This window comes from Microtus oregoni, unplaced genomic scaffold (assembly GCF_018167655.1).
Source record: "Microtus oregoni isolate MIOR12 unplaced genomic scaffold, Mior012 000033F_ref0000390, whole genome shotgun sequence".
Taxonomy (NCBI): domain Eukaryota; kingdom Metazoa; phylum Chordata; class Mammalia; order Rodentia; family Cricetidae; genus Microtus; species Microtus oregoni.
The window spans coordinates 8,811,741-8,838,254 of record NW_024543092.1 but is presented as its reverse complement, the minus strand read 5'-3'; the positions used below and the strand labels follow the sequence as shown (position 1 = coordinate 8,838,254).

At 48.6% G+C, this 26,514-nt stretch overlaps 1 protein-coding gene across 1 annotated transcript in view; it reads left to right on the top strand.

Moving 5' to 3' along the window:
- Positions 1–5,788: 5,788 nt before the first annotated feature.
- The window catches only part of Zc3h12d (zinc finger CCCH-type containing 12D), a 37,771-nt gene continuing 17,045 nt past the window's right edge, over positions 5,789–26,514 (top strand). The window contains exons 1-3 of the mRNA XM_041680176.1: positions 5,789–5,950; positions 12,939–13,322; positions 24,193–24,332. Coding sequence (XP_041536110.1) covers positions 13,009–13,322; positions 24,193–24,332 — 454 coding nt within the window. The 5' untranslated portion in view covers positions 5,789–5,950; positions 12,939–13,008. The remainder of the gene's footprint in view (positions 5,951–12,938; positions 13,323–24,192; positions 24,333–26,514) is intronic.

Below are 26,514 nucleotides of genomic sequence, written 5' to 3'. Positions count from 1 at the left end.
CCTGTGTGAATGTATGACTATATGTATGTATGTAGGTATGTATGTGTGTTTACTGTGTGAATGTATGACTGTATGTATGTCTGTAGGTATGTGTGTGTGTTTACTGTGTGAATGTATGACTATATGTATGTAGGTATGTATGTGTGTTTACTGTGTGAATGTGTGACTATATGTATGTAGGTATGTGTGTGTTTACTGTGTGAATTGTGTGACTATATGTATGTATGTAGGTATGTATGTGTGTTTACTGTGTGAATGTATGACTATATGTATGTATGTAGGTATGTATGTGTGTTTACTGTGTGAAAGTATGACTATATGTAGGTATGTGTGTTTACTGTGTGAATGTGTGACTATATGTATGTATGTAGGTATGTATGTGTGTTTACTGTGTGAATGTATGACTATATGTATGTATGTGTGTTTACTGTGTGAATGTATGACTATATGTATGTATGTGTGTTTACTGTGTGAATGTATGACTATATGTAGGTATGTGTGTTTACTGTGTGAATGTATGACTATATGTATGTATGTAGGTATGTATGTGTGTTTACTGTGTGAATGTATGACTATATGTATGTATGTGTGTTTACTGTGTGAATGTATGACTATATGTATGTATGTGTGTTTACTGTGTAAATGTATGACTGAATGTATGTATGTATGTATGTATGTGTGTTTACTGTGTGAATGTATGACTATATGTATGTATGTATGCATGTATGTGTGTTTACTGTGTGAATGTATGATTGTATGTATGTATGTGTGTTTACTGTGTAAATGTATGACTGAATGTATGTATGTATGTGTGTTTACTGTGTGAATGTATGACTATATGTATGTATGTAGGTATGTATGTGTGTTTACTGTGTGAATGTATGACTGTATGTATGTATGTATGCATGTGTGTTTACTGTGTGCATTTCTGGTGCTCATGGGGGTCAGAAGAGAGCATCAGATCTCTTGAAACTGCACTTACAGACATTTGTGAGCTGCCATACAGGTGGTAGGGTCATCTGCGAGAGCCACAGCTACTCTGAGCAGCTCAGCCCTTTCTCCTGCTCTCAGCCTGTGTGTGACGAGCTCACACATTCCGACTGTTGACCGGGAGTGTAGATTTCCTAGTCTCCGCAAAGTTGTTTTGTTTTAGAAGCCTGGTCTCACTGTGTAGTCCTAACTGGCCTGGAACTCGCTGTGTAGACCTACTAGCCTCCACCTCACAGAGAGTCTCCTTCCTGCCTCTGTCCCCTGAGTCCTGGGATTAAAGATGTGTTCCCCAGTGCCCTGTTCATTTGTCTGCAATTTGTCAGTACTGTCTAGGTGTTGGGCTTGACCACAGTTGGCTGCAGCAGTCACATCTCCATTAAAAATTATGTTTGGGCCAGCTGTGGTGTCAGGCACTCATGGCCTGTGGGGTTAGGTTGCTGAGGCAGGAGGTTACCAGACTGGGACACATCGATCTCAAAGAACAAAACAGGAACTGCAGAGATGGCACCACCGGGAAAAGTGCTTGCCATGCAAGTCTGACAGTCTGAGTTTGCCCTGAACCCTCATCAAAAGCCAGATGTAGTGGCTCACACCTGTAATTCCAGCTGTCCTACCATGGAGATGGGAGGCAGAGACAGGAGAATAGCCTAAAATTGCTGACCAGCTAGCCTGGAGGATGCAGTAAACAGGAGAAGACAAGATCCTCAACTCAGCAAGGTAGAAGGAGAGAATCGACGGCCCAAAGTCATCCTCTGACCCACACACACGTCACAGTGATTCAATCAGTTTCAATCAGTCAAAGCTTTTGAATTAGGGATGGGGGCAGAGGTTTGATCCTCAATCCACATTCACACAAAAAGAATGAATGAATTTAGCCAGGCGGTGGTGGCGCACGCCTTTAATCCCAGCACTCAGGAGGCAGAGGCAGGCAGATCTCTGAGTTTGAGACCAGCCTGGTCTACAAAAGCTAGTTCCAGGACAGACTCCAAAGCTACAAAGAAACCCTGACTCAAAAAAACAAAACAAACAAACCAAAAAAATGAATGAATTTATAGTCAAAAAGATAATAACCATCGACTGAGCGTTTAACAGAGATCAGATGCTGTTACAAGTACGTGTGTTTATTTTTTTTATTTTTTATTTTTTTAATATTTATTTATTTATTATGTATACAATATTCTGTCTGTGTGTATGCCTGCAGGCCAGAAGAGGGCACCAGACCCCATTACAGATGGTTGTGAGTCACCACGTGGTTGCTGGGAATTGAACTCAGGACCTTTGGAAGAGCAAGCAATGCTCTTAACCTCTGAGCCATCTCTCCAGCCCACGTGTGTTTATTTTTAAAGTATTTTTTAAGCATCTTTATGGTGTGGTGCTAAGGACTGAACCTGCGGCCTTGCACAGTGGGGAGAAGTCATGCACACGCTTGGTCAGGAGAGTTCTCCTTGGCTTTTCTATTAATGTGTTCACCAGAGGCAGGTGGGAGTCCTCAGTCTCCAAATCCTGCCAACATCCGGGTTTCTGAGCCATTCTGCTTTTCGGCAAACCTGTATGTGAGGATGGGTTCACCAAGGCCATTTCGGCTTTTGTTCCCTGGCCGCTAGGATTGTCCACACCATGGCACATTTTTGTGCCCTTTTCTTTTTGGTTTGCATTATCTTTCATGAATTGAGACATTGTGTGTTTTCAGTATGTCCTAAGTATTTGTTCAGTTTTATATGCAACTTTTAACTTTGTTTACAATGTTTGGAGGTCTACAGTTAAATGTATTGGTTTTTCCTTCATAATCTATGCTGTTTGAATCTTGCTTAAAACAAACAACTCTCCATCCTGGGATTGAAAAGACATTTTCTCTCAAGCTGTAATGGGTCTTATTATTACATTTTTTTTTGGTGTGTGTGTGTGTGTGTGTGTGTGTGTGTGTGTGTGTGCACGCGCGCACTGTCCACTCAAACAATTTAAAATGTAGTCTGTGTGCATATGTGTATTGTGTGCATACATATATGTACATGTATGTATGTGAGTACACTGTGTCATGTCACAAGTGTGGAGGTCAGAGGACAGTCTGAAGGAGCTGGTTCTCTTTCCATTTTGCTGGTCCTGTGACTAGAACTCCGGTCATCAGAGTAACATGTATGGAAGTCACAGGACAACTTGCACAAACTATTCTCTCCGACCACGTGGGTCTCAGGATTCGAACTCACTCAGATGTCAGGCGTGGCAGTAGGCACATTTCCCAGCCGAGCCATCTTACTGGCCCTGCTTTTTTGTTATTTAAGTAAGACTTTTAACAATAATCTAAAGTTTACTTTACTGAATCTATCAGCTTTGCAGCCTCAAGCCAGTGAGGTAGACTGGTGGTGTCTACGGGTACTGTAGACAGAAGGAGGCAGCCTTTCTGGTCCTTGAACATCCAGAGCTTCCAGGTCTCTGTGCATGTTACCTGCCTGCATGTTGTCCTCTTTCTGTGGTGAGAGTCTGTCCCCACATGCCTGTGCCCTTCTGGGCCACTTCCTGATGGCACAGACCCCAGCGTTACCAAAAAGGAGGGGAGAAGGCAGAAGTAGCTTTGGGGTTGACCAAGCAAAAGAGGAAAAGGAAGGAGGCTTGCCACCTGCTTCTACCCTGCCCTGCGCAGGACTTAACAGCATTTCTGAGGTGTCGCCCTATGTCTGTCACAGCTGCGAGATTGCAGTCCCCCTTCTTTTTCTTATTTGATTGATTCTTGTGGGGTTGGAGATGGAGTCCAGGGACTCTTCCCATGCAAGCTGCTGCCCTGCCCCCTCCTCTTCTAGGCAGAACTCAGTTTGGCGTGAGTAACATTGTAACAGGTTCCCCTTCCAGTGGGTAACAAGTCACCTAAGCAGGACCGATTTCTTTCCCAGCCCAGCAGCCCGCAGTCATGACAACTGAAACAAGCCACTGTAGGTGAGCCCAGCCAAGTTTTCTCTAGATCAGATACTGGAGGGGACCAGTAAAGAGAAAATACGGTGGCTCTCCTAACAAAGACAAGTGATAATCGAGGTTTCTGGTCGAAATGATGTCTCCAGGAATTAAGACACGGAAGTCTTTTGGCCTCCACCAATCACCTTGTAGTCTGACAACTGACCAGACGCCATCATTTTTGTGCATGCGCATGTATCTGTGTGAGAGGGCGCGCACTGTGGAGGAGGTCAGAGGATCTTAGGTGTCATTCCCAGGCACTGTTCACTCAAACAATTTAAAATGTAGTGTGTGTGCATATGTGTATTGTGTGCATTTGTATGTGTACATGTATGTACGTGAGAACACTGTGTCATGTCACAAGTGTGGAGGTCAGAGTACAGTCTGAAGGAGCTGGTTCTCTTTCCATTTTGCTGGTCCTGGGACTAGAACTCCGGTCATCAGGTTTGGCAGTAAGAACCTTTGCCTGCTGAGCCATCTTGCTACCCACAGACCTCTTTTTTCTTTCTTTCTTTTTTTTTTTTTTTGAGAAATAATTTGATGCTTTCCACTTGGTCCCATCCTCTGCAGGGCTGGACACAAATCAGGATTCTTTTTTAAATGTCTGTTGCGCTTATTTATTTGTTGTTTGTGTATGTGTGTGTACATATGTGTATGCATATGCATATGTGTGTATATGTATATGTATGTATGTGACTTGACACAGTGTGGAGGTCAGGGGACAGCTTGCAGGAGTGGATTCTCTCCTTCCACTGTGAGTCCAAGGAATCAGATTCAGGTTATCAGTCACCTGCTGAGTCATCTTGATGGCCCACAAATCAAGCTTTTTATATCCCACGTCCTGGGTCCATCTTGATAATCTTCCTAGGGCTTCGATGATCTATTTTATCTAAGAGAATAGCTTTTGAGGCTGGGCATGGTAAGTTCACACCTTTAATCTCGGCCCTGGGGAGGCCAAGGCCAAAGGACTGAGTTCAAGGCTAGCCTGGACAGAGGGTGTTTCAGGACAACCTCAAGTACATCCAAAGGCTATGTTTCAAAAGACATAAATAAAGGATGAGAGCAATAACTCATGGGTGAGAGTGTTTGCTGTGCAAACATTGGGGCCCGAGTTTTAATCTCCATCACTCGCGTGAAAGACAGGCCTCCTTACTCCCTCAGTACCAACTCTTGTATTCTAAACTCAGCTTGACTCCCCGACTATGTCCAGTGGAAGGTGGGTTGCTGTACAGTTGCCGGCATTGCTGTGAAACACCCCAAATTCAGGAAACAAAATCCAGCGTCTGCTTTCTGCATAACAGCAGAATGTTGTCCTGTAGAGGCCTGGGGTCAAGACCTCCTCAATTTGGGAAGCAGTCACCATGCGGGACAGCAGCAAGAGAGCCACACCCCGTGCTCCCCCTATCCCAAGGGGATTCAGGACTTGTTAGGACTTCTAGCTTCATGAATCAAGAGCAGAATTCTTCTCCAAGCCCAAGTTCCCTGTGCAACTTGTAGTGACCTCTGTTCTCTCCCTTGCGGAGACTTCCATCTTGCTGGCTGTGGCCCTCTTTAACTGGGCATCAACTTCCCCTAGGAACATCTTCAAGCATGCTGGTTTCCCAGGCACCAGGAGTGGAAACTTAGCAGCCATTCAGACCCTCCTATTCCTGATGCTTCTTCTCTTGGATGCTTGGCTCTTCGGGGAGGAGGCTGCTGCTGCAGCCCTCAGGAGAGCCTGTTTTGCATGGCTGCTGTACTTTGATTCGTTGACTCAGGCAGAGGCGCGAACTTCCTACCTCGGGCTGCTTTCTTCCTTTTCTTTTTAACGCGAAGTTTAAGTACCTTTTGTAGCTGAGTGTGACTTGTGCAGGAAGTGGAGCGTAGGCATGGATCAGTTTCTAGCAGGGGAGTGGCCTGGGTTTTCTGCCCTCCTTGGACTCCAGGAGCTCCTGAGGGACTGAGCACTCCCTCGCCTTCAACGGAAAGGCTCAAGGAAGCTGGGCAGCCGTGAGAACCCGAGGGACACACCCTGCTGGTGAGTGTCTGTACCCTGCTCTCGGTTAACAGGGCAGTCCCAGGACAGACTTCATTCAGTCAAGAGGAAGGGAGAAGGACATGTTTGATGGGTGTGTGTGTGTGTGTGTGTGTGTGTGTGTGTGTGTGGACTGCCCTGAACACCTGGAATTCTTTCAGATGTTCAAATTGTAGAAACAAGGTAAGCATCTTTAACTGCCCTTAGATGCAATGTCTGCTCACTTTTAGCAAGGGGTAAAAGTGTGTGGGGGGGTAGGGTGGGTGGGTGTCAGGGTGATCTTCCCAACTGAAGTAAAGCCTCTGTCTATGGGCTTTGTAGCAAGCTGCGTGCTGCGAAGTGAAGAGTGGGCATGGCTTTACCCCGTCTCCAGACTCCCAGAGCGTCTGCCAGGCTAGACTCTGGTTCTTTGGCGAGTTTCCTAGCTGATGCAGCTGAGGAGCTTCTGCAGCAGTCTCGGGGCTGCTGAGGAGATTGACGGCCCTTAATCTGGTTTGGCCCAGTCTTTGCAGCTCTGGAAACTTGAACGTGATGCTACAATGGACTGTGTGAGCCTGGAACATGGGTAGGACTACGGGTCATGCCTGTAAAGGCTTCAGATATACCTGTAAGTTACCTATAGCAACAGAGGAGGGAGGGGGTAAGTCCGAGGGGGAAACAGAAGTCCAGGCCTGCATGCCCATGTTCACAGCAGTTTGAGTGACAGTAGCCAAGAGCTAGAAGCAGCCAAAGTTCTCCACAGCTGGAGGAGTGAACAGACACAACCCGTGGAACACACCTCAGGTGGAGTCTTACTCTGCCTCAAAGAGGAAGGGCATGCTGATATATACCACAGCATGGGTGGACCTGGAGTTGAAGCAAATGGTAACAGAAGAACACAGGCTGTACGACCCCACTCATGGGGGTGTGCTGAGGGGCAGTGGGAAGGTGGCTGCTACCTGGGATGGGGAGAATGAGTTCTGCTGGGTGGGGAGTTTACAGATGGCTGGTGTGAATAGCTCTCCAGCGTGTGAACAACTCGTCAGTACAGGACTGTGTGCTTGGACCGGTTACAACAGGGCCTTGTGCATGCCAGGCAAGCAGCCACCACTAAGCTACAGGCCCAGCCCCCTATAGTATTTTTTAAATTACAAATTTTCTTTAAGAAGTCAGAGGTGAGTAAATTTTTTTTTTTTTTTTTTTTAAAAATCAGGTCTTCAGTCCTGTGGGATGAAATCTTAGATCCTCCGTGACTTCCTCAAACTCTTAACTGACAAAAACAAAAGGAGCGTGACTGACAATTAGCTCCGCCGAGGGGCTGGCTGGAGGTCTGGGCCGACCACTACAAGTTTTCACGGAGTTGTTGAGAGATGGGGCCGGGCTGACACTCTTCCAACTATTGTGGGTGGAATCCCATTCAAGTGGCTTTAGGGGTCAGGTCAGGATACTGAATGTAATCTGGGGTTCAGTTCCGTGGGTGTGCACTGCAGGCGGCCGACCACTGGAGGGCGCTCTCTGGCCTGGGAGACAAATATCACCTCCCTTGGCAGGCTGGTGGCCCATTGAGTAGCTCTGGGACCCTGGGCAAGTCACCAAAGACTTTTTCCCTCAGTTCCCTCACAGAAACTGCCACAGGAGGAATGGGCTAGCTTGTCCCACTTCAAAAGGAGGTTGGGGCTTCCACAGACAGTGGAGGGGGCAGCAGCTCGTAATTAGGCAGTTCTGTACAGGGAGGTGGCTGTGTCTCTGGTATGGTTACCCCTCACTTTTTCTCCTTCTTTCCTCGATTTTCCCAGAGGCTCTTTGAGGCAGAGGCTACAGGCCTTCGGCTTGAGGGGGTCTCCAACCTGGGTTTGCTGCTTCTAGAAGGGGTCTCAGTCCTGAGGGTCAGGATGCTGGCAGCCACAAGGTCTCATGAGGAAATCTAGACGATTTTGTTGCTAATCTTCTGGACTATTTGTGACTTCCAGTCAAGATTGAGGAAGAAAACTGAGGTGAAGCTGTGTGGACTCTCGGGTTTTAAAAATAGCGAGGTCACACTTAAGCGGCCGCGTATTAGCGCGTGAAGAGCATCTCATCGGGGTGTCGGGGAGAGGGTTCTGGGGGGCAGGCCCCTACCCTTATTTAGAAGACATTTGTTTTTAAAAGGAGCGAAAGTTGCTGTTAAGGTCCCGAGGGGGATTGTTTTCCGAAGTAGGTGAATTCTGTTAGTTTTGTATAAAAAGCAGCTGTCTGGTGGCACCCATGCCTTCTGAGAGTGTTCTCAGGGTAACGACACTCTACCCCACGGAAAGAAGCAGTCACAGGGCAGGCCCTCATACCGCCGGCTGCCTGCTTACTCTCCCCACCGCCATCAGACACAAATCTCATTTTAGCTGCTCTTGCTTCTGTCCCACCGGGCAGCAGGTGGAAACTCGGACCTCTTCACAGAGCTGTTCCTTTGAGACGGAAGGGGAAGCCACTCAGTTGTAATTTTAATGTCTCCCTTTCTGCAATGGTAAGACGCTGCCCCTGTGCTGAGCACATGACTCAAAATAACAAGTTATTTTTGGAAGGCGCTGATTGTCACGCTCTGCCGTGTACCAGCTCTATAGCCTCCGTTTCCTCAGTGCCGAAAGGAGAGAATGTGCCCATTTAGACTGTTTTCCCACCGAGAGAAACAGGAAGTTTAGTTAAGAGTTCATAAAAATGATACGGAAACCATGAAAAGCCGCAGTAGTAGGGACATGTATGTTGTTGTTTCTGCTGCTGTCTTTCTGTTCTTCCCTGCTCTCTGAAATAAGTGCAGAGGTGCGTGCACCGGCAGTGCAGGGAGGAGGGCTCACGGAACATCAAAATTTTGGAAGCTTCTGGAAAATGTAATAGTAGGCTTAACCTATGGAGAAAACAGATGTCCCAGGTAGGGGGAGTCTCGTGGGTAAGTAAGTGACACCCCTCGCCTCACAGTGTGACGTGACCCATCAGGTTTGTGAGTGTCCTCTTTTTATGTGAAATTTGGTCCAGAGTTGGACCCTAGTCCTAGAGGCCAAAGCTTCTGTGAGAGGAGGATTGCTCACTAGACACAGAGAGAAGGTGAGGCTGGACCAGAGACTTGCAGTTAAGAGAAGGGAGGTAGAACAGGGCTGACCGTGAGGCCCCGACTCTCATGTGGATGAGTTTTGTCCTTTAATCTGTGCAGGATGGAGGGCTGTGGAGTTTGGAGAAAAGAGGAAAACTTCAACTTAGACCTTAGGTTGCCTATTTAAAAAAAAACAAAAAACAAAGGTCTATCAAACTCTGTTTCTCTGGTATCGTTACCCCCGACCTTTCCTTTTCTTTCTCTCCTCAATTTTCCCAGAGGCTCTTCCAGGCAGAGGTTACAGGCCTTCGACTTGAGGGGGTGGCCAACCTGGGTTTGCTGCTTCTGGAAGGGGTCTTCCCACAGGACAGTTGCCTCTGCTTTCAGTCCTAAGGGTCGGGATGCTGACCGTCACAAGGTCTCATGAGGAGATCTAGACGATTTCTTTGCTAATCTTCTGGGCTATTTGTCTTGGAGTGTGACTGGACATTAGCGTCACTGGGGGGGGGGGATGGGGACAAACTGCATCCCGAGACCTTGGGTCCTCTGAGGACCTCCCTGGCCTTTCCTGGCACCAGTTTTATGTTTACTTCTCTACTGTGTATCAACAAGTCCCATGAGTTGATTATCTCAGGGACTTGAACTCAGCTCACTGGACTTGGCGGCAGGTGCCTTTACCAGACGAGCCTGGATGACCCCTCCACACCCTTCTAAAGGAGATAAGTCAATCCCCACATGGGCCTTGAGAGCACACTTTTCTTTCTCTTTCTTTAAAATATTATTCTAGATTTACTTACTGTGTGTGTTTGAGTGTTTTGCCTGCAGGTCTGTATGTACACTGAGTGTGTGCCTGGTGTCTTTAGAGGCCAGAAGAAGGCAGGATTGCCTGGAACTGGAGTTCCAGATGGTTGTGAGCCACTTGTGACTGCTGAGAACCTGACTCAGATCCTTTGTAAGAACAGCAAGTGCTCTTAACTGGTGAGCCATCTTTCCAGCTCCCAAAAGCACATTTTTTTTTTCTAATCAAAGCAATTGTTCTGGTCTAGTGAGATGGCTCAGCCAGTGAAGGCACTTGCTGCGAAGCTGGGCAACCTGAGTTCCATCCCCAGGACCCAGTGGGTGGAAGGGGAGAATAGGATCTGACAAGTTCTCCTCTGACCTCCACATGAGCACTCTGGCACACCAAACAAATACAAGCATGCATGTGCACGTACGTGTGCATGCATGTGTGCGTGCGTGCACACCCCCCCCCCAAATAACTTTTAAAGAAAACGAACAAAAAGCCAAACTCTAAAAAACCAATAGTGCTTATTTTGGATTTATGACTTGTTACTTAGATTTTTTGGTCTGTTTTCCAGAGCAGATGATGAGTTAGTGGAGATTGGATATTTTTTTTTTTTGTTTCTGTGGAGCCAGTGTGAAGAAGGCAACCAGTGACTTTGTTCCAGCGAGGAGTGAGAGGGTGGAGCAATGTCGGGGTGAGTGTGGAGGGCAGTTGGGTGTGCAAAACATTCAGGAGACAGAACTCGCCGGATGTGGAAGTGTGGAGTCAAAGGGGGTCTCTGAAGGATGCTGGTCTTCGAGATTTGAAACTCAAGGAAAAACGTGGGAAAAGAGGAAAACTCCAGGATCCATTTAAAAAATATCTGTGGAGCTCCTCAGCTCTCCCATACTAAAGGGTGGGACCCCGAGGTGGACAGGTCAGAACATCGGGTCTCTTGAGAAACGTGATAACTCATGTGCGCTGATCCCACATGGTAGGTGGTATGACCGAGCTCTCTTAGGTCTGAAGAGTCCAGGACGATCCCTCTGAGTGATGTGCAAATTGAAATTTAAAGCTTGAAACCCCCCCAAAGAGACAAGCGCGCGCGCGCGCGTGTGTGTGTGTGTGTGTGTGTGTGTGTGTGTGTGTGTGTGAGAGAGAGAGAGAGAGAGAGAGAGAGAGACAGAGACAGAGACAGAGAGAGAGACAGAGAGAGAGAGCATCCTGGAGCGGTTAGATATGAGGAGGACATTCATTTCACTCTAAGGACTAGGTGAGGCACTGGTGGGTGGTGGGGTGGTCAAGCTCAGAGCCACGGGGTGACATAGCTCTTCTGCATACCCAGGAACTTGGGGTTTTCTTCTAGAGTCACCAGGGGCTGCGGTAGAGCATTCTTTAAAGCAGGGGAAATATGGTCAGATTTGTGTTCAAAATGCAGTGCTGGGTCCAAGCCAGATGAGCTTGGGCAGAGGCAGAGTGGAGCTGTGGAGCTGAGCATGTCGGGGCAGCAGCAGAGGCTGTGCTGTCTGGAAGGTTGAATTTGGAATGCTCAGGCCCGGGCAGGCTCTGGCCTTGTTAGTTCTATTCTTTCTCCTGCCCTAGTTGGAGAGGTCTGCAGAAGTGTGTGGAGTCAGGGCAGGAGGCTAGCCCGGAAACACATACGTTGTACTGGATTCCTACAGGAGAACGGAATCAGAACGTGAAGAACCCATAGATTCACCACCAAATTTGATGCTGGGGGCGGGCTGTACAGCAGGCAGGTCCCGGAAGCTGGCTGGAAAAGTTGCTCAAGACATGGTTTTTGTTGTTGTTGTTTTCTTTTTGTTGTTGTTTTAGTTTTTCGAGACAGGGTTTCTCTGTAGCTTTGGAGCCTGTCCTGGAACTAGCTCTTGTAGGCCAGGCTGGCCTCTACGTCATGAGAGCTGGGATTAAAGGTGTGTACCACCACGGCTTGGCTCTTAAGATGTGTTTTAAAGGAGAAAAGCAAGCTGCTGACTGCCAATATGCATAACATGTCATTGTATATGCAAAAATAAACCAGAAGCAATCCTTTGTTAATATGCTAATAGGTGTACAGAGAAAGTTCTGGAGAGATGCTGGCAGCCATCAGCACTAGAGGCACCAGGAGAGTGGGGGAGGGGGAAGGGGCCGGAGTGGGGCTTGGGAGAGTGGGGTGTGGGCCATGTATTGTATCATCCCTCTACTTCTGCGCTGTTTGAATATTTTACAGTAGCTATGTCTTCAAGTTTATTTCTGCATTTTAAGACACCTTTGGAGGGTGTCAAGCTTTATTTGTGAGTAGCACAGAGACCCAGCGTGTCCTGAATATTCCCATTTTCCCCTTTTGAAAACAACTGTCAAGCATAGTCCCTTCCTTGTCACCCCCCACACAGGGGGGCTATGCTGGGTGCCCCACAGGAAGAGCCAAATTTGGGTCAGGACCTCTTCTTTACAAGGTCCAGGGTGATCTGAATATCATCTGAGCCAGAGTGCAGAATTGAATTCCTGGGTAACTCTGCCTTTCCAGGAGGGGCCCTCTCCTGGGAGGGTTCTTCCCTGGATAGACCTGCAGCCTCTGCTGCCTGCCAGGACTGCTCCAGCTGTCTTGGCAGATGAAGGCTGGCACAATCGAAAGTCACTGGGTTCTGGCGGCTATGTGTTCAGGATCAAAGAGTCAACAATGTTGATTCCTTCCCAGGCCTTACTATCTAAGCGGTCCCTTCACAGCTCTGAGGTGACACATCTGTGTCTCAAGTGCCTTACCTCTTCTTGTGGAACAGCTATTGCAGGGTGAAGGTGTGCCCCCAAGGACCTGATTTGAAAGGCCCTGTCTCTAAATACAGTAACACCCTGAGGTATTGGTGCAGAAGTCTGGGTAGATACCGTTTCACTTCTAACAGTCTGTAAAAAGATTCCCTTGGCTTGGTGCCTTACTCAGCCCCTGCCACCTTGGGCCCTGGCACTCAGGAGCAAAGGGCTCAGAGAACGCACTGGTAACAGAGGTGTGATTGCATTTGTGGCTCGGCAGCCACACCAAACAACTGAAAATCCTCAAGGGGACCAGGCTAGGCGTGATTTCCTGACAGATAACACGGGGAGGGAGGAGCACACACACAGCATGCCCTCCTCACCCAGTGGCCTGGATGCCAGGCTGCTTAGCAAACACCTGACTCCTGCCTTTTTCCTTTTAGCTTACGCCTGTGCAGTTCTGCCAGGAGGAAGCCCAGGGCAGGAGCCGTGCCAGGCAACCGTTGGCACGATATGGAGCGTCGGAACAAGATGGAGTTCTTCCAGAAACTGGGCTACAGCCAGGACGACGTGGTCAGGGTGCTGGGCAAGCTGGGTGACACTGCACTGGTCAACGACATACTGCAGGAGTTGATCCAGACCGGTAGCCGCCCGAGGGCCCAGGAGGATCCCGTCAACAGCACCGGAGTAGTGCTGATGCCCCGGGGATGCTGTGGGACCCGGGACTCTGCCCCACAGGGCCTGGGGCCAGGACTGGAAGAAGCTGGTGGAGACCCAGGCAGCTCCCTGCGGCCCATAGTGATCGATGGCAGCAATGTGGCCATGAGGTAGTGTCCTTGCTTTCCTTCATCCTGCTGTTGGGTGCTGGGGCCTGGGACTTTGATCTCAGGAGTCCAGGGAACCATTTTCCTCTCCAAAGAGTTTTGGGCACAATGGATGAGGTTTTAGGTTTTCGGATGACAAAGTCACACATGCATATCGCATGCTTTGCCCATAGTCACTTTCCATGACTCCCTTTCATCTCTCCTGCTCTCCTTCCACTGGACCCTTCCTCCTCAACAACAGCTCCCTTCTGTTTCTCTGCCTTACATATGTATGCATATACATAAATCTCGATTCCATATAGATGCCGTCTTTGACTTTCTGAGCCTGGCTTATAATTCTTAGGAAGATGAATCTCAAGTTCCATCTGCTTTCCTGCAAATGGCACAATCATTTTTTTATAGCATATATTTTTATGCTCCATTGTGTACACATACTCTGTTTCCTTTTAGTATCTCTTTATCTGGTGGTGGGTATCTGGACTGATTCTGTAACTCAAATATTGTGAATAGGGTTCCGGTAAACATGGATGGGAAAGTGTCTTGGTGCCAGGTTTGATTTAGCTTCTTCTGGGTATAAACCAAGAAGTGGTGTAGATAAATCAGTGGTAGTTCTAATTTTAATTGGTTGAGTTTTTTTCTTTTCTTTCATTTTCCTTCTCTCTCTCTCTCTCTCTCTCTCTCTCTCTCTCTCAGAATTCCTCTTCTATGTACATCTTAGTAGTTGTGGGAATGAGGCAAGCTGCCTCAGTTTCCCATTCTGTGACATAGAGTCAACCCTCCCTTGAGGGGAGTTGTAACAATCTGAGCTACAAAAGGTGTCAGCTGTAGTCCGCTCAGCAAGTCGGTGCAGTGACCTCGCTCACCGTAGGCACAGCCTTCTTCTGAAGGAAGGGAGCAAGTGCTGGGCAGGAGCCCAGGGTTAGGTGTTGGCAGATATGTCTCCTCTGGAGTCTGTCCCTAGGCAGCTGTGTTATTCTGGGAAGCCGAGAGTATCGGTTCCTCTCTGTGCAGAGCATGCCAGTAGGTCTCCATTGTCTCCCTCAGGGCTTCAGAACCAGAATGCCATGCGAAATGCAAAGCCCTCTGCTGGGGGCTGGCGGGGAGGCCAGGCTGCAGTTCCCATTCAGGCTGAAAGGAGGGTCTGTGGCCTTGCTGCTCCCGCCTTGAGTTGCAGATAGTGCCAGGTCAGTCTGTAACTTGGCTTCTCTGTGTGTTTGGGGATTCCAGCACAATGGCGCGTGTGGTTATTGAGCCTGACTCGGCTAAGCTCCGCTGTGGCCCAGTCTGCCACGCTCAGTGCTGGGTGAGGAGGGCATTGCGCAAACTTGGCCGAGCTACAGCCGGGCAGAGGGCAGAGCCGTAGGAAACTGTTCACGCGTGGCTGTAATACTTCTGCTTCCCTTTTTAAAAGCAGAGTAGGGATTCCGAAAAGCAGTTATCAGCCGCTCCAAATGTGTCGACAAGCTTCCGAAGCTCCCCCTCGCGGATTTGAGCTCACTTTGAATTTGGCATAGTAGGACAGAAGTTTGGAATGGTCCCGCTCAGTGTGGCCCAGTCTTGGGGCTGTCCCCAGGCACCCAGCATGGTGCCTACTAAGGCCATCTGCTAGGCTTGCCCATAGCAGCGATAGTATCAAGGGATGGTGGAGTCCCTGCTGCTCCCTGGGACTTAAAACTGTTGTGCTCTCGCTCTCACGATCTCACCTACGCCCTCTTCTGGCAGCAGAAGGGAAACTGCAACATCTTGCTCTCTAGGGTGTTTACTAAGGGGGTTTCTATTGCTGTGATGAAATATCCTGACCAAAAGTAACCTGGGAAGGAAAGGCTTTAGTTAGCCTCCAGGTTCCACATCAAGAGAAGCCAAGGTAGAAACTCGGTCAGGAACCCGAAGGCAGGAACTGAAAGAGAGGCCAAGGAGGAGTGTGATTCACTGGCCTGCTCCTCATGGCTTCCTCAGCCTGCTTTTTCACATGCGCCAGGATCACCTGCCCAGCAGTGGCGCTACCCACAATGGCCTGGAGCTGCCACATGAATCTCTAATGAAGAAAATGCCCCACAAACTTGCTTATAGACCAGTTTTAGGGAGGCATTTTCTCAATTATGTTTCCTTCTTGTGGGGCAACTCTAACCTGTACCAAGTTGACCGTAAACTAGCCAGGACAGGGCCTTGAAAGAATCCAAAGGCCAGTGAGATGACCCGGCTGTTAAAGCCACTTGTTGCCAAATCTGATGACCTGAGCTCCCTCCTGGGACTCACAGGGTGAAAATTCATGTTAACTATCCTCTGACCTTCTCCCGTACGACCCCACCAATCAGTGAATGTAAATGACTTTCAAAATGAGTCCAGTGTGCTCTAGCAGCCCTAGGAGCTGCAGAGGGAAGAGGCGCCTGGCCTCTTTGGGATCTGGACAAAGCAGGCTGGCGGTAACTGAGAGAGGATTGGGTGGAAGTTGTTACTGCACAAATCAAAGCCCCCAGATTTCCGGAATGAGTTCCCTGAGTTGGGGTGAAAATAGCAGAAAGGTCACAGGGCAAACAGACTACTTCAGGACGGGGTTTTCTCTTGGGATCAGAATGATGTTAGGGTGCTCGTGGTGGAGGGCACTCTTTGGATGAGACTCTCTGTGTAGCCGGGAATTCAAACCAAAACCACATCCTCTGTTTGTACATGACTACGAAGTGTCCTAGGTCAATGCATTCAGTAACACCACTGCCACCCCCGGACTTCCAGCCATGATCAATTATGTCTTTCCATGATCAATCTGTGTGGGTGGAGAATGGAAACCGTTACACTGACTTACTGCAAAGAATGCGTCAAAGTCTACGGGTTTTCATATACTTTCAGTGAGACACACACACACACACACACACACGCACGTACGCACACACACACACACGCACGTACACATACACACACCTCTTTGCCCCTTGGGTCCCAGGGGAAAGCACAAACTCTATAATAATCCTATGACTGTACATCTTCAGTGATTTCCTCCAGAGGGAAGTTCTAAGAGCATGCAGGGGGCGTGTGTCCATCCTCTGTTCCTCTACTGTCCCCTCCAGTGGGAGTCTGGACAAGGCCTGTGTTCCCAGGGCCAGACAGATCCTCAGCCACAAAAGAGTGGTCCACAGAGAGGACCCCTTTATGGGGAACGGAGCGTGGGAATCCAAAATGGTGGTTCATTACCTACTGAGCACAGAATTTTGGTAATGCCAGAAAGATACTTTTAGGAGGTCTTTCTTCTCTGAGCCTTATATGATCCCAAATTGCTTTGGGAAGCAAGGCTGCTGCCTGGTCCTGGGGAAATGGGGGGAATTAAAGCCTGGGTGGGACGTGTGTCTCTTCCCGCTAACATATGAGAAGTGGAACTCCTGTTGGCAGGGGCATCTTCCACAGCTGGCTGTCCCTCCATCCCTGGTGCTTGGGGTGTCCAAGGCTTTTGCTTACAGGGATCAACAGCTTGACTTTTGATAGCAATGCTTGCTCCCCCTGAAGGAGAGGTCAGGACAGGACATACCCAGACAACAAAGGAGACTTATTACCCTGGAGGAACAAGTGGAGCGGGGGGGGGGGGGGGGGGGGGGGTGGGGGAGGGGGGGCTGCAAAGGCTGCAGCAGCAGCAAGCAAGAGAGCAAACGCTGGTGTTTTTGTGGGAATGGGTTCTTAAGGGGGAAGTGGGGGACCGTCTATGCTAGGATGAGTTGGGAATCCTAACTGGACATATTAACCAAATAATGAATCTTGATGGTTGGACTTTGATGTTTTGTCTCTGGAATGTGTCAGTGGCCAAATAAGGGACTAGATAGACCTTGGGGGCTAGCTTTTGGAATGCATGTTTTTAGCAGGGGGTAAAAGGGCAGAACCTGTCTGCCATGTTTGTCATGCTCAGGCCTGCTGGAATTCCTTCACCCCCACTGCCCAATCATCGGGAAGTTCCCCGCAGGCCAACACCTGTTGTCATTTGATGGCTTAGGATAACATATCTTCATGAGGTTCTGTTTCTGAAAGACAGACATCTGAATGGAGCTTTTGGATTAAAACCCAGGTGTGTGCAGAGCTGAGTTCCTCTTTGGAAGCCTTAAGGGAGAACCTCTTTTCTGTTTCCTGTGTGGCTGGGTCTGGGCCCACTGACCTTCAAAGCCATCAATGGCTTGAGACGATATGCAGTGTGACATGTTTGTGTGCACAGCACTGCCTCTCTACTGAGAAGGTGTATAGATTTTAATAAATTATTAGGGACCACTGACATACAATGAGACGTTATGGATAATGCACCAAGACACCCACCCCATATCCATACAGAATGTCTGAGTAGGGCCATCTGTCCTGGTACCTGAACCTTCCAGCTGCTGAGGAAGGGACCTGATGGTTCTGAGGTCAGCACTTGGCTCAAGTTAGACCCAGATTCCAGTGTTGTGTCCCCAACTGTGCCGCTTTTTATAGAAGTTTCTGTGGCTTTCTCTCCTGAGTCCTTTAGGCTGTTTAGGCCAAAGCCTTTGGTGATGGTTGAACCCAGATGGGCTGGACTGGGTCCTGAATTGAAGGCTTTTTATTTTATGAGCAAGGACGCATTTGCTCAGGACACACTGGGCTTTGAGATTTAGGAGACACATTCTGACCATGACTCATTCGCACAGAAGGGAGCTGAATGTGCGGAACTACCCCATAACCAGCTCGAAAAGCCTGCAGCCTCCTCATTTGAGTGGCCCCAAAAGTTCCGTGGGTTCTAGACGGGTCTGGTAACTCACATTCTGTCATTCTTTAAGGAGCAAGTCAAATAAATGAGAATCCTAAGTTGTGAAGTAGGATGAGCACCATACCAGGCCCCGGGAAGCCAGATCTCACATGTATTCCAGTCTCCCTGCAGGCCCCGGGAAGCCAGATCTCACATGTATTCCAATCTCCCTGCAGGCCCCGGGAAGCCAGATCTCACATGTATTCCAATCTCCCTGCAGGCCCCGGGAAGCCAGATCTCACATGTATTCCAATCTCCCTGCAGGCCCCGGGAAGCCAGATCTCACATGTATTCCAATCTCCCTGCAGGCCCCGGGAAGCCAGATCTCACACGCACTCCACAGTCTTTCTGCAGGCCTCATGTCCACACAGGAAAACAGAAAACCAGCTGCAGAGGACCCCATGTATCTTTGCCTGAAAGCTCATATTCTGACCACTTGTCCAAAGCAGTTGAGAGGGTGGAAAGCTTGGGGTTGTTTTCCTACTGTGGAGGTTACTTGCTACATGTGGCGTTGAACCCTTGGAAGGTGGCTAACAGCACAGAGGACCTGAGCGTTAAAAGCAATTTTCTTTTCATTCATCTGAATGAACTGTAATGGCTGTACAAGCTGACTGCTTGTCCAGCTTTTCAATTTGGCCAACTGAGGAGCCTCCACGAGTTCCAGACTTTAGTCTTTTTTTTTTTTTCCCCGAGATTTATTTATACAATTAAGAAGTTTGGCTAAGTAACTTCAGAAGATTTTTTTAAAAAGTCTCTGACATGCTAAGATTTAAAGCACTTATTTTACAAATTCTAGAAAGAGATGAGGGCATTCACCTCATAAGGTGACTGCTCTTCTTTGGAGGCTGAGACTTGGTGACTCACCTGAGGTCATAGAGCAGGAAAACACCAGCTCTGGGCTTGTACTCTTTCCAAAGCCAGCCATCACCACCTTCCCCTCCCTGCATCACCCCTTCCCCTCCCTGCAGCTCTCATCACCCCTTCCCCTCCCTGCAGCTCTCATCACCCCTTCCCCTCCCTGCAGCTCTCATCACCCCTTCCCCTCCCTGCAGCTCTCATCACCCCTACTAGTTCTCATCCCTGCAGTCTCCCCTCTCCCTAAATCTGACCTGTGAAATGACTGCAAGCCAGGCAACCATGTTCCCACAGGCCTTTGCCCTGGTGTTAAAACCCTCCTGTGTGGAGTACAGCCCTCTGGATAGGGTGCCAGCTGTGGACAGGATGTATCCAGTCCCTATTCCCTTTGAGAGGGATTTGAAGGGCCAGTACTAGGAAATTCCTGCTACTGCCAGTATTGGGGTCCCTCACATATCATATGCACATCGAATGGTGGTTCTGATAGATGCACAGGCCAGAGAATCCTTTCCATTACATGAAGGGGCACATACGTGTGTGTGTGTGTGTGTGTGTGTGTGTGTTCATATAAAGGAGGGGGGAATGTAAGCCTGTTAGCTGTATAACCGTTCTCTAGACACCTGACCTCAAGGTAAATGTCCAACAATGCCCTTCATTTCTTTCTATAGATACAGGTCATGTAGCCAAGGCTGGCCTCTCTCTGTAGCAGAGGATGACCCTGAACTTCCAATTCCCCTGATTCCAGTGCTGAAGTGCTGGGAATGCAGACAGACACCACTGTGCTTGGTTTTATGTGGTGCTGGGAATGGAACCCAAGACTCTGTGGATCCTAGGCTAGTATCCACCAGTGAGCCACACCCCCACCGTTTACCCTTCTCCCTCTTCTTCCAAAACAGCCACCACAAAGTCTTGCTATATAGCCTAAACTGCATTTCATGTTCCTGCCTCAGCCTGCTGAGTACTAGGATTATAGATGTTAACCGCCATGCCTGGGATTAGGTGCTATTTTACTTCTAGGCTGGGGTCTTGGGTTCCTACACAAATCTGCCCTATTTCTGCCTCATAAGAAGAGGGCAGGTTGGATAGTGGTGGCGCACACCTTTAATCCCAGCATTTAGGAGGCAGAGGCAGGTGAATCTCTTTGAGTCTAAAGTCAGAGTTTCAGATCAGCCAGGATTGTTACACAGAGAGAAACTCTGTCTCTGGGGGGTGGGGAAGAGGCAACCAGGGCAACTCCTGTACATCCTTGTTCATTTCCTTCCACGACCTGGGTTGGGTTAGACTTCCCACTGGGCAGGTTCAGAACACCGACATTTGAGCCCCCAATAAGAAACTGGGCAGAAAGAGCACAGCCTTTCCATCTCAGAGCCCCGAGACATCTTTGTTCATTGCACTGCCTGACTGTGACCTTGTACCCCATGGGTCATCCTATGACCCCCGCTTCTACAGGGAAGGATTTCTTGGACACTAGTCAGAATGCAGCGTGTAAAATTATATTGTCTAGTTTGTGCAAACGACAGTCCCCTTAACTGGTTGCCATTGGCACACTTGTCCTGTAGGCAAAATTTGCTTCAGACACCAACCACTTCCCTTTTCAACCCTCCCAATATTCAAAACCTCTAGGCCCTCACTTCCCTTCCCATGGCCTCCTGGCAACTGGTTCTCAATGTCTGTCAACCTCTCCACGGGAGGGCCTCCAAGTGGGAGGACTCCCATTGCACAAGACTTGCTCTCTGGACCTCAGCGATTTTGGGGAAAGGAAGGGTTCATAGTGGCAGTTAGGCCTGTAGAGTTACCATCAGATCTGGGAACTGGGCATGTTTCTTTGCTTTGGTAAAGGTAAAATGGGGGTGAAAGTCATTTCTTTATGGGCGTAATGTAATGATGAAATGAGCCCCCTCACCTGGAAAACAGAACTCTCTACAGTTAATAAAACGAGCTTTAAGCCTTTCTGACAGTACCCATTCCCCTAAAAAGAGTTCAAGACAGGATCTTGCAAAGACCAGGCTATCCCCAAACTCATAATGTAGTCAAAGATGATCTTCATTCTGGATAATGTTCTCACTGCAGAGGTGGCCTGTGCTGTCTTAGGAAGCCTGGTGGGACCAAGTGAGACTCAGTGTTTTTGGGAAAAAGAGCTTCTAAGGCTTGTGGCAGGAGTGTCGTTTGGCTTTTCCTTATGCCTGCTTAAAATAGTCTCCTCCAGCAGGGACCTGTTCTGTCTGTAGGTCTCTAACAACACCAGGCCTAGGGCCTGTAAGAGGTCTAGGGAGATGTTTCCTGCACCCCTATGAGACACTTCCAAACCATGCAGCCTGCAGGCCAGAATTTTTCTGAGGGTGTGCAGCCTGCCCAGACGTGCTGGGCCACAAGGCTTCAGCCTCTTGTTTGAGGCAAGTTTCTGTGTCTCTGCTACTCCCAGGGCTTTTCAGAAGAAGGAGGGGCCAGGAACAGCCCTTACCTCTCTCCCCTCTTCTTTCAACCTGTATTCGTGTGTGGGAGGGGTTCATGTTTCGCTTCCTCCTCCTTTCCCACTGTGTATGGCTGCCACCTTCTTCCTGCTGTTTGCACAAGGCTCCCAGAGCAGCCTCTGAGGCCGAAGAGAAAAAACGCCAGCCTGCGTAGCCACGATCCTCATGGTTACTAAAGCTGAAGGAGCTCCCAGAGGCAGTTTATACCCACTCCAAGTTCCACAGGTTCCTTGCTTCCCTGGACTCCTGCTCTTAGTCTGGAGACCTGTGTCTATCTCCGTTCCAAGAAAACGGCAGGGACAATCACACGACAGAGTCAGCACAGCAAGGGGAACTCAGCGTGGTCTGTACCAGGGTGTGAGCTGGCTGCTTCTAGCCAGGCTTCTGGGAACTTGTCTCAGGGCTGGAGTTTAGAGTTCAGGGTTCAGCCATGCAGAATCTTTCAGAGGACACTCATTCAGGTCCCAGGTCAGGCAGCTCACAAGCACCTGTCAACGCCGGCTCTAGACGGATATGACGCCTCTGCCTCCCTCTAGCATCCTCTCTTGTGTATTCTTGTTTTTTGGGGGGGGTGGGGTGAGGGGTGGGAGATGAACCTGTCTAGTCTCATTGTCTCTTGTATTTATTCTGTGATTTGTGGCCACATTGCTGTACCTTCGGTCCCCAAAATAGGACTGTAGGTCTTTCCAGGCAACCCTCCCCTTTTGCCTGTATTGTTTTTCTTCCTGCTGGCAAGGAGGCTGAGGCAGGTAGCTTTTCAGTCATGGAGCTACTCAACAAGTTTTTACTAAGCCTTCACCAATAATCAGGGACCATGGTTAGTCCTTGGAATCTTGGTGGTCATGCAGAATCTTTTGGGGTTGTGCATGTGCATGTGTGTGTTTGCACGTGCGTGTGTGTTGTTGTGGCTTCTTTTGTTTTCTGTTTTGACAAGAGCTTGCTATGTAAGCAGCCAGTCTACCTCCCAACTCCAGGCAATTCTTCAGCCTCAGCCTCCTGAGTGCTGAGATTACAAGTGTGCATCAGTGGGTCTGGCTGGGTAAACGTTCTTAACTGCTAGGAAGCGTCTGTGTGATGGAGTCTAAGCAGTCAAGGGCTGCTTCTTGAGGAAGCAAGGATTTAGCAGAGAACTAGAAGAGAAGGGAGAGGAGTGAATCCCGTGACAGGGCAGGGATAGCTGCGGCAAAGACTCACTGACGGCATCCAGCAAGGTGCATGGTTGAATACACAGCTGGAGGAAAAACAGACTGGAGAAGCGGGGAGCAGAAGATGACCTCATCTGGAGGTCCGGCTCTGCCACATCCATGGCTCAGCCTGTTGATTTTGCCTTCACACTGTCCCAGATCCGTCCACTTGTCTCTGTCTCCAGCACCAGTGACCTGGATTGATCCAGCCCAAGCCCAGTCCTCCAGAGGGCACTTAGCTGCCTCTTTCCCTGGCTTCCAGACAGCAGCACCCCTGGCTGTTTGTCTTCCTATCCCCTGGAGAGATCCCTTCTGTCTCTTTTGTAAGAGACCCCCTCCCCTTGCCTAAAACCAGCGACTGCATCCCAAACTCATTCCAAGTTAAGTTTACGACCTCTAACTTCCTCTCTGGCAATCTGTCCACACTGCGGTTTCAACTCTGGGTTAAGCAAGGGTGACCTACAGCCTTTACTACTCAGCCCTCCCCTCTGACCCCTTGCTATTCACTTAACATGTCGACTTTATAGTCACAAGACTTATATCCAATGCCAAACTTATGAATGGCTCTTTCCCTCTACTCAGAGCTCTTCCAGAGTTCCTGTCCATGCAAGGCCCACAAGGAACCTGGAAGAGCCTGATACCTTCTTCTCAGTCACTTCCTGAGCTCTGGCACCTTCTAAATGTCCCCCAAATCCACTTTCTGTTCTCGCTTACTCAGCCGTAGCAGCTCACACCTAACCACTGTTTGATGACCCTACAGCTTCTTGTCTCACGCCTCCTGCCTGACTCACCCTTCTCTGTGAGCCACACACCGTGTCTGCCATATTCTCATATCTCCATCTCTCAGCCCTCCTAAGATGCAGGAAGATAAACCCCCACACCCTTTCTTCCATAGCAAGGTCTTGTGTAGCTCAAGCTAGCCTCAATGTATAGCCAAGGATGACCTTAGACTTTTGATCCTCCTGTTTCTACCTCCAAGATACAAGGATTAAAGGAATATGCCATCATCCCCTACTTGAGGAAGATAATTTTGTTTTTTCTTGAGACAGAGCCTCACTGTGTATCCCTGGCTGGCCTGGAAGTCATTACGTAGTCCAGGCTGACCCGAAACTCACAGAGATTACTTTCCTCTGCCTCCTAAGTGCTGGGATTAAAGATGTATACCACGGTGCCTGGCTAAGATGATGATTTTTAAGAGGCCTAAAAGAAGCAGCAAGGTCTCACGCAGCCCTTCTTTTTCTGCGGCATTGATGTCTTCTGTGGGATTTGTGGAGCACTGGTCCCTTGCTTGGACTTGGGAATCTTGGTAGAGCCGGTGCCATCATCTCTCAAAGGGAGTGCAATTCTGCAGAAGGCTGATTTTGTGTATTTTACGATTCTTTTTATTTTTTTTTCTTCGATGTTGGCTCTTAATAGCTTCCCTTGAAATCCGTCCCCTCCCACCCAGAGGAGCCTGAGTTTTGAGGAGAACCTCTGTGTTTTCCTCAAAAGCTGCCTGCCGCTGTGGTCTGTGGGAAGAATGGACCTTGTTTAAGATTCTCTTTGCCCATTTCCCTCTCAGTTTTAGACTGTGACCCAGAGAAAGTCCCTTTTTGTTTCTCCTCAGATTTCTTTGTCTTCCATTGTAGCCATGGAAATAAGGAAGCCTTCTCTTGCCGGGGAATTCGTCTGGCTGTGGACTGGTTCAGGGACAGAGGACACACCTACATCAAAGTTTTTGTCCCGTCCTGGAGGAAAGAACCATCAAGATCTGATACCCCTATCAGAGGTATGCCGCACCCTGTCCTGTGGTAGTGTCAGCCCCCGTGGTGGTCAGCTACCTGTTTAGTACTGGTTAATGGTCTTTCTCCCTGCACCGAAAGTTCCTGACTGTGAACACCCAGCGTCCTAGCTCTCAGCCCTTCCTCAGAGCAGCAATGTCATGAAAACCTGTAGAGTATACAAGCTGCAGCTCTTCCTTTCTCATTTGTAGACAAGCACATTGCTTATCATTTCTTGTGAATGATTTATAGTGTAAAACATTGTGTCTTACAACATTTAACCCTCTGAAATCGGATCCACACTTCACACCTAATAGGCTCTCTTGCAGACAGTCATTCTGTCAGGTAATATTTACTGTTTGTCAAATACCTCTTCAATAATTTCACCTAAAGAAATGGAAATGGAGACCCAGAAATTATTTTTAGTGTTTTTGTTTTCTTTTAGTGCTGTAAGTCAAACAAGAGTTTTGCACATGTTAGATAAGTACATTACTACCAGGTTACAGTCCCAGACGTATCTTATTTAATTTGTTTTATTTATGTATAATATATGCATAGTGTGTGTGCGTGCGCATGTGCATGCACCCTCAAAAGCTTGAAGAGGGTGCTGAATTACTTGAGCTGGAGATACTAATGGTTTTGAGGCACCCATAACTTACTGTGGTCCTCTGTAAAAGTACAGCCCATGTGTTTAACCATTGAGCCATTTTTCTGATTCCCAGTCCCATTTTCTTTTCTTTTTTTTTAAACTAGAAATATCATGTTTTCTTCTCCCCCAAATCTTCCCAGATCCTCCCTGCCTCACTACCTACCCAACTTTCTATTCTTTCTCTCTTTCAAAAAAAGTCAAGACAGCTGGTGGTGGTGGCACATGCCTTTAATCCCCGCACTCAGGAGGCAGAGGCAGAAGGATCTCTGTAAATCCGAGGCCAGCCTTGTCTAAAAAGTAAGTTCCAGGGCCGTGCGGTGGTGGCGCATGCCTTTAATCCCAGCACTCGGGAGGCAGAGGCAGGCGGATCTCTGGGAGTTCGAGACCAGCCTGGTCTACAGAGCTAGTTCCAGGACAGGTTCCAAAGCCACAGAGAAACCCTGTCTCGAAAAAACCAAAAAAAAAAAAAAAGTAAGTTATAGGACATCCAGTACTGTTACACAGAAAAACCCTGTCTTGAAAAACAAGAACAACTCCCCTTCCCAAAAACCCCACAAAAAAGCAAACAATACAAAACCAACCCAAAAAGAAAGAAAAAACAAAAACCAAAGAGAAAAAAATGACCAAAAAAGAAGCAGCAACCCACATATACAAAAATGAAAATCAAAATAAACAAGCAAAATACCAATAACATAAAAAAGGGCCCAAACATAGCAAAATTAAAAAGCCCACAAAATAACACTGTGTTTATTTTGCCATTAGTCAACCACTTCTGGACGTGGGTCTTGCCCTGAGGTGTCTGTTGGGGAAACTGATTTTCCTCTTCCAGCTGCTATCATTGGCAGATAACTTCCTGGTTGGGGGTGGGAGCCTGTGTCCACTTTCCGGTCTCAGTCCTGGGACAGGTAGCATCTGGCTTGAACCTGTGGGTCTTGTGTGTGCTGCCACGGTCTCCATGAGTTCATACAGGCACCGGTCCTGTTGTGCCTAGAAGACAGGTTTCCTCCTGGAATCTTTGTACGTCTTTAGCTTGGACCCAGGAGCCTTGGGGAGGAGTTCGGTGAAGACATACTACTTCAGACTGAGTGCTCTGAAGTCTGACTTTCCGTTCTTGGTCCAGCTGAGGGTCTCTGTTCATTCCCATCTTCTGCAAGAAGAAGATCCTCTTGTGCAACTTGCGTGGTGACCCGATCTGGGAGCGCAGCAGTAGCTCATTGGAATCCATTTTACTGCCGTGTTCCCTTAGCAGAAGAATAGTCGCAGGCTTCCCCGTAGGCCCATGCCCTGTCTAATTGGAGCTTCTTCTCCGCTTCGGCAGTGTCTCCCAGAGTCACCCTTAAATCCCATCAGAAAGTGGCTGGCTACTCCCGCGAAGTTGTGCCTCTGTTGTTTCCACTTACAGGCAGGTCACTGTTGTAGGCTGTAAGGCTTGTAGCTGGGGGACATTAAGAGTACCTTCTAGGGTCGGGCGGTGGTGGCACACACCCTTAATCTCAGCACCAGGGAGGCAGAGGCAGGCGGATCTCTGTGAGTTCGAGGTC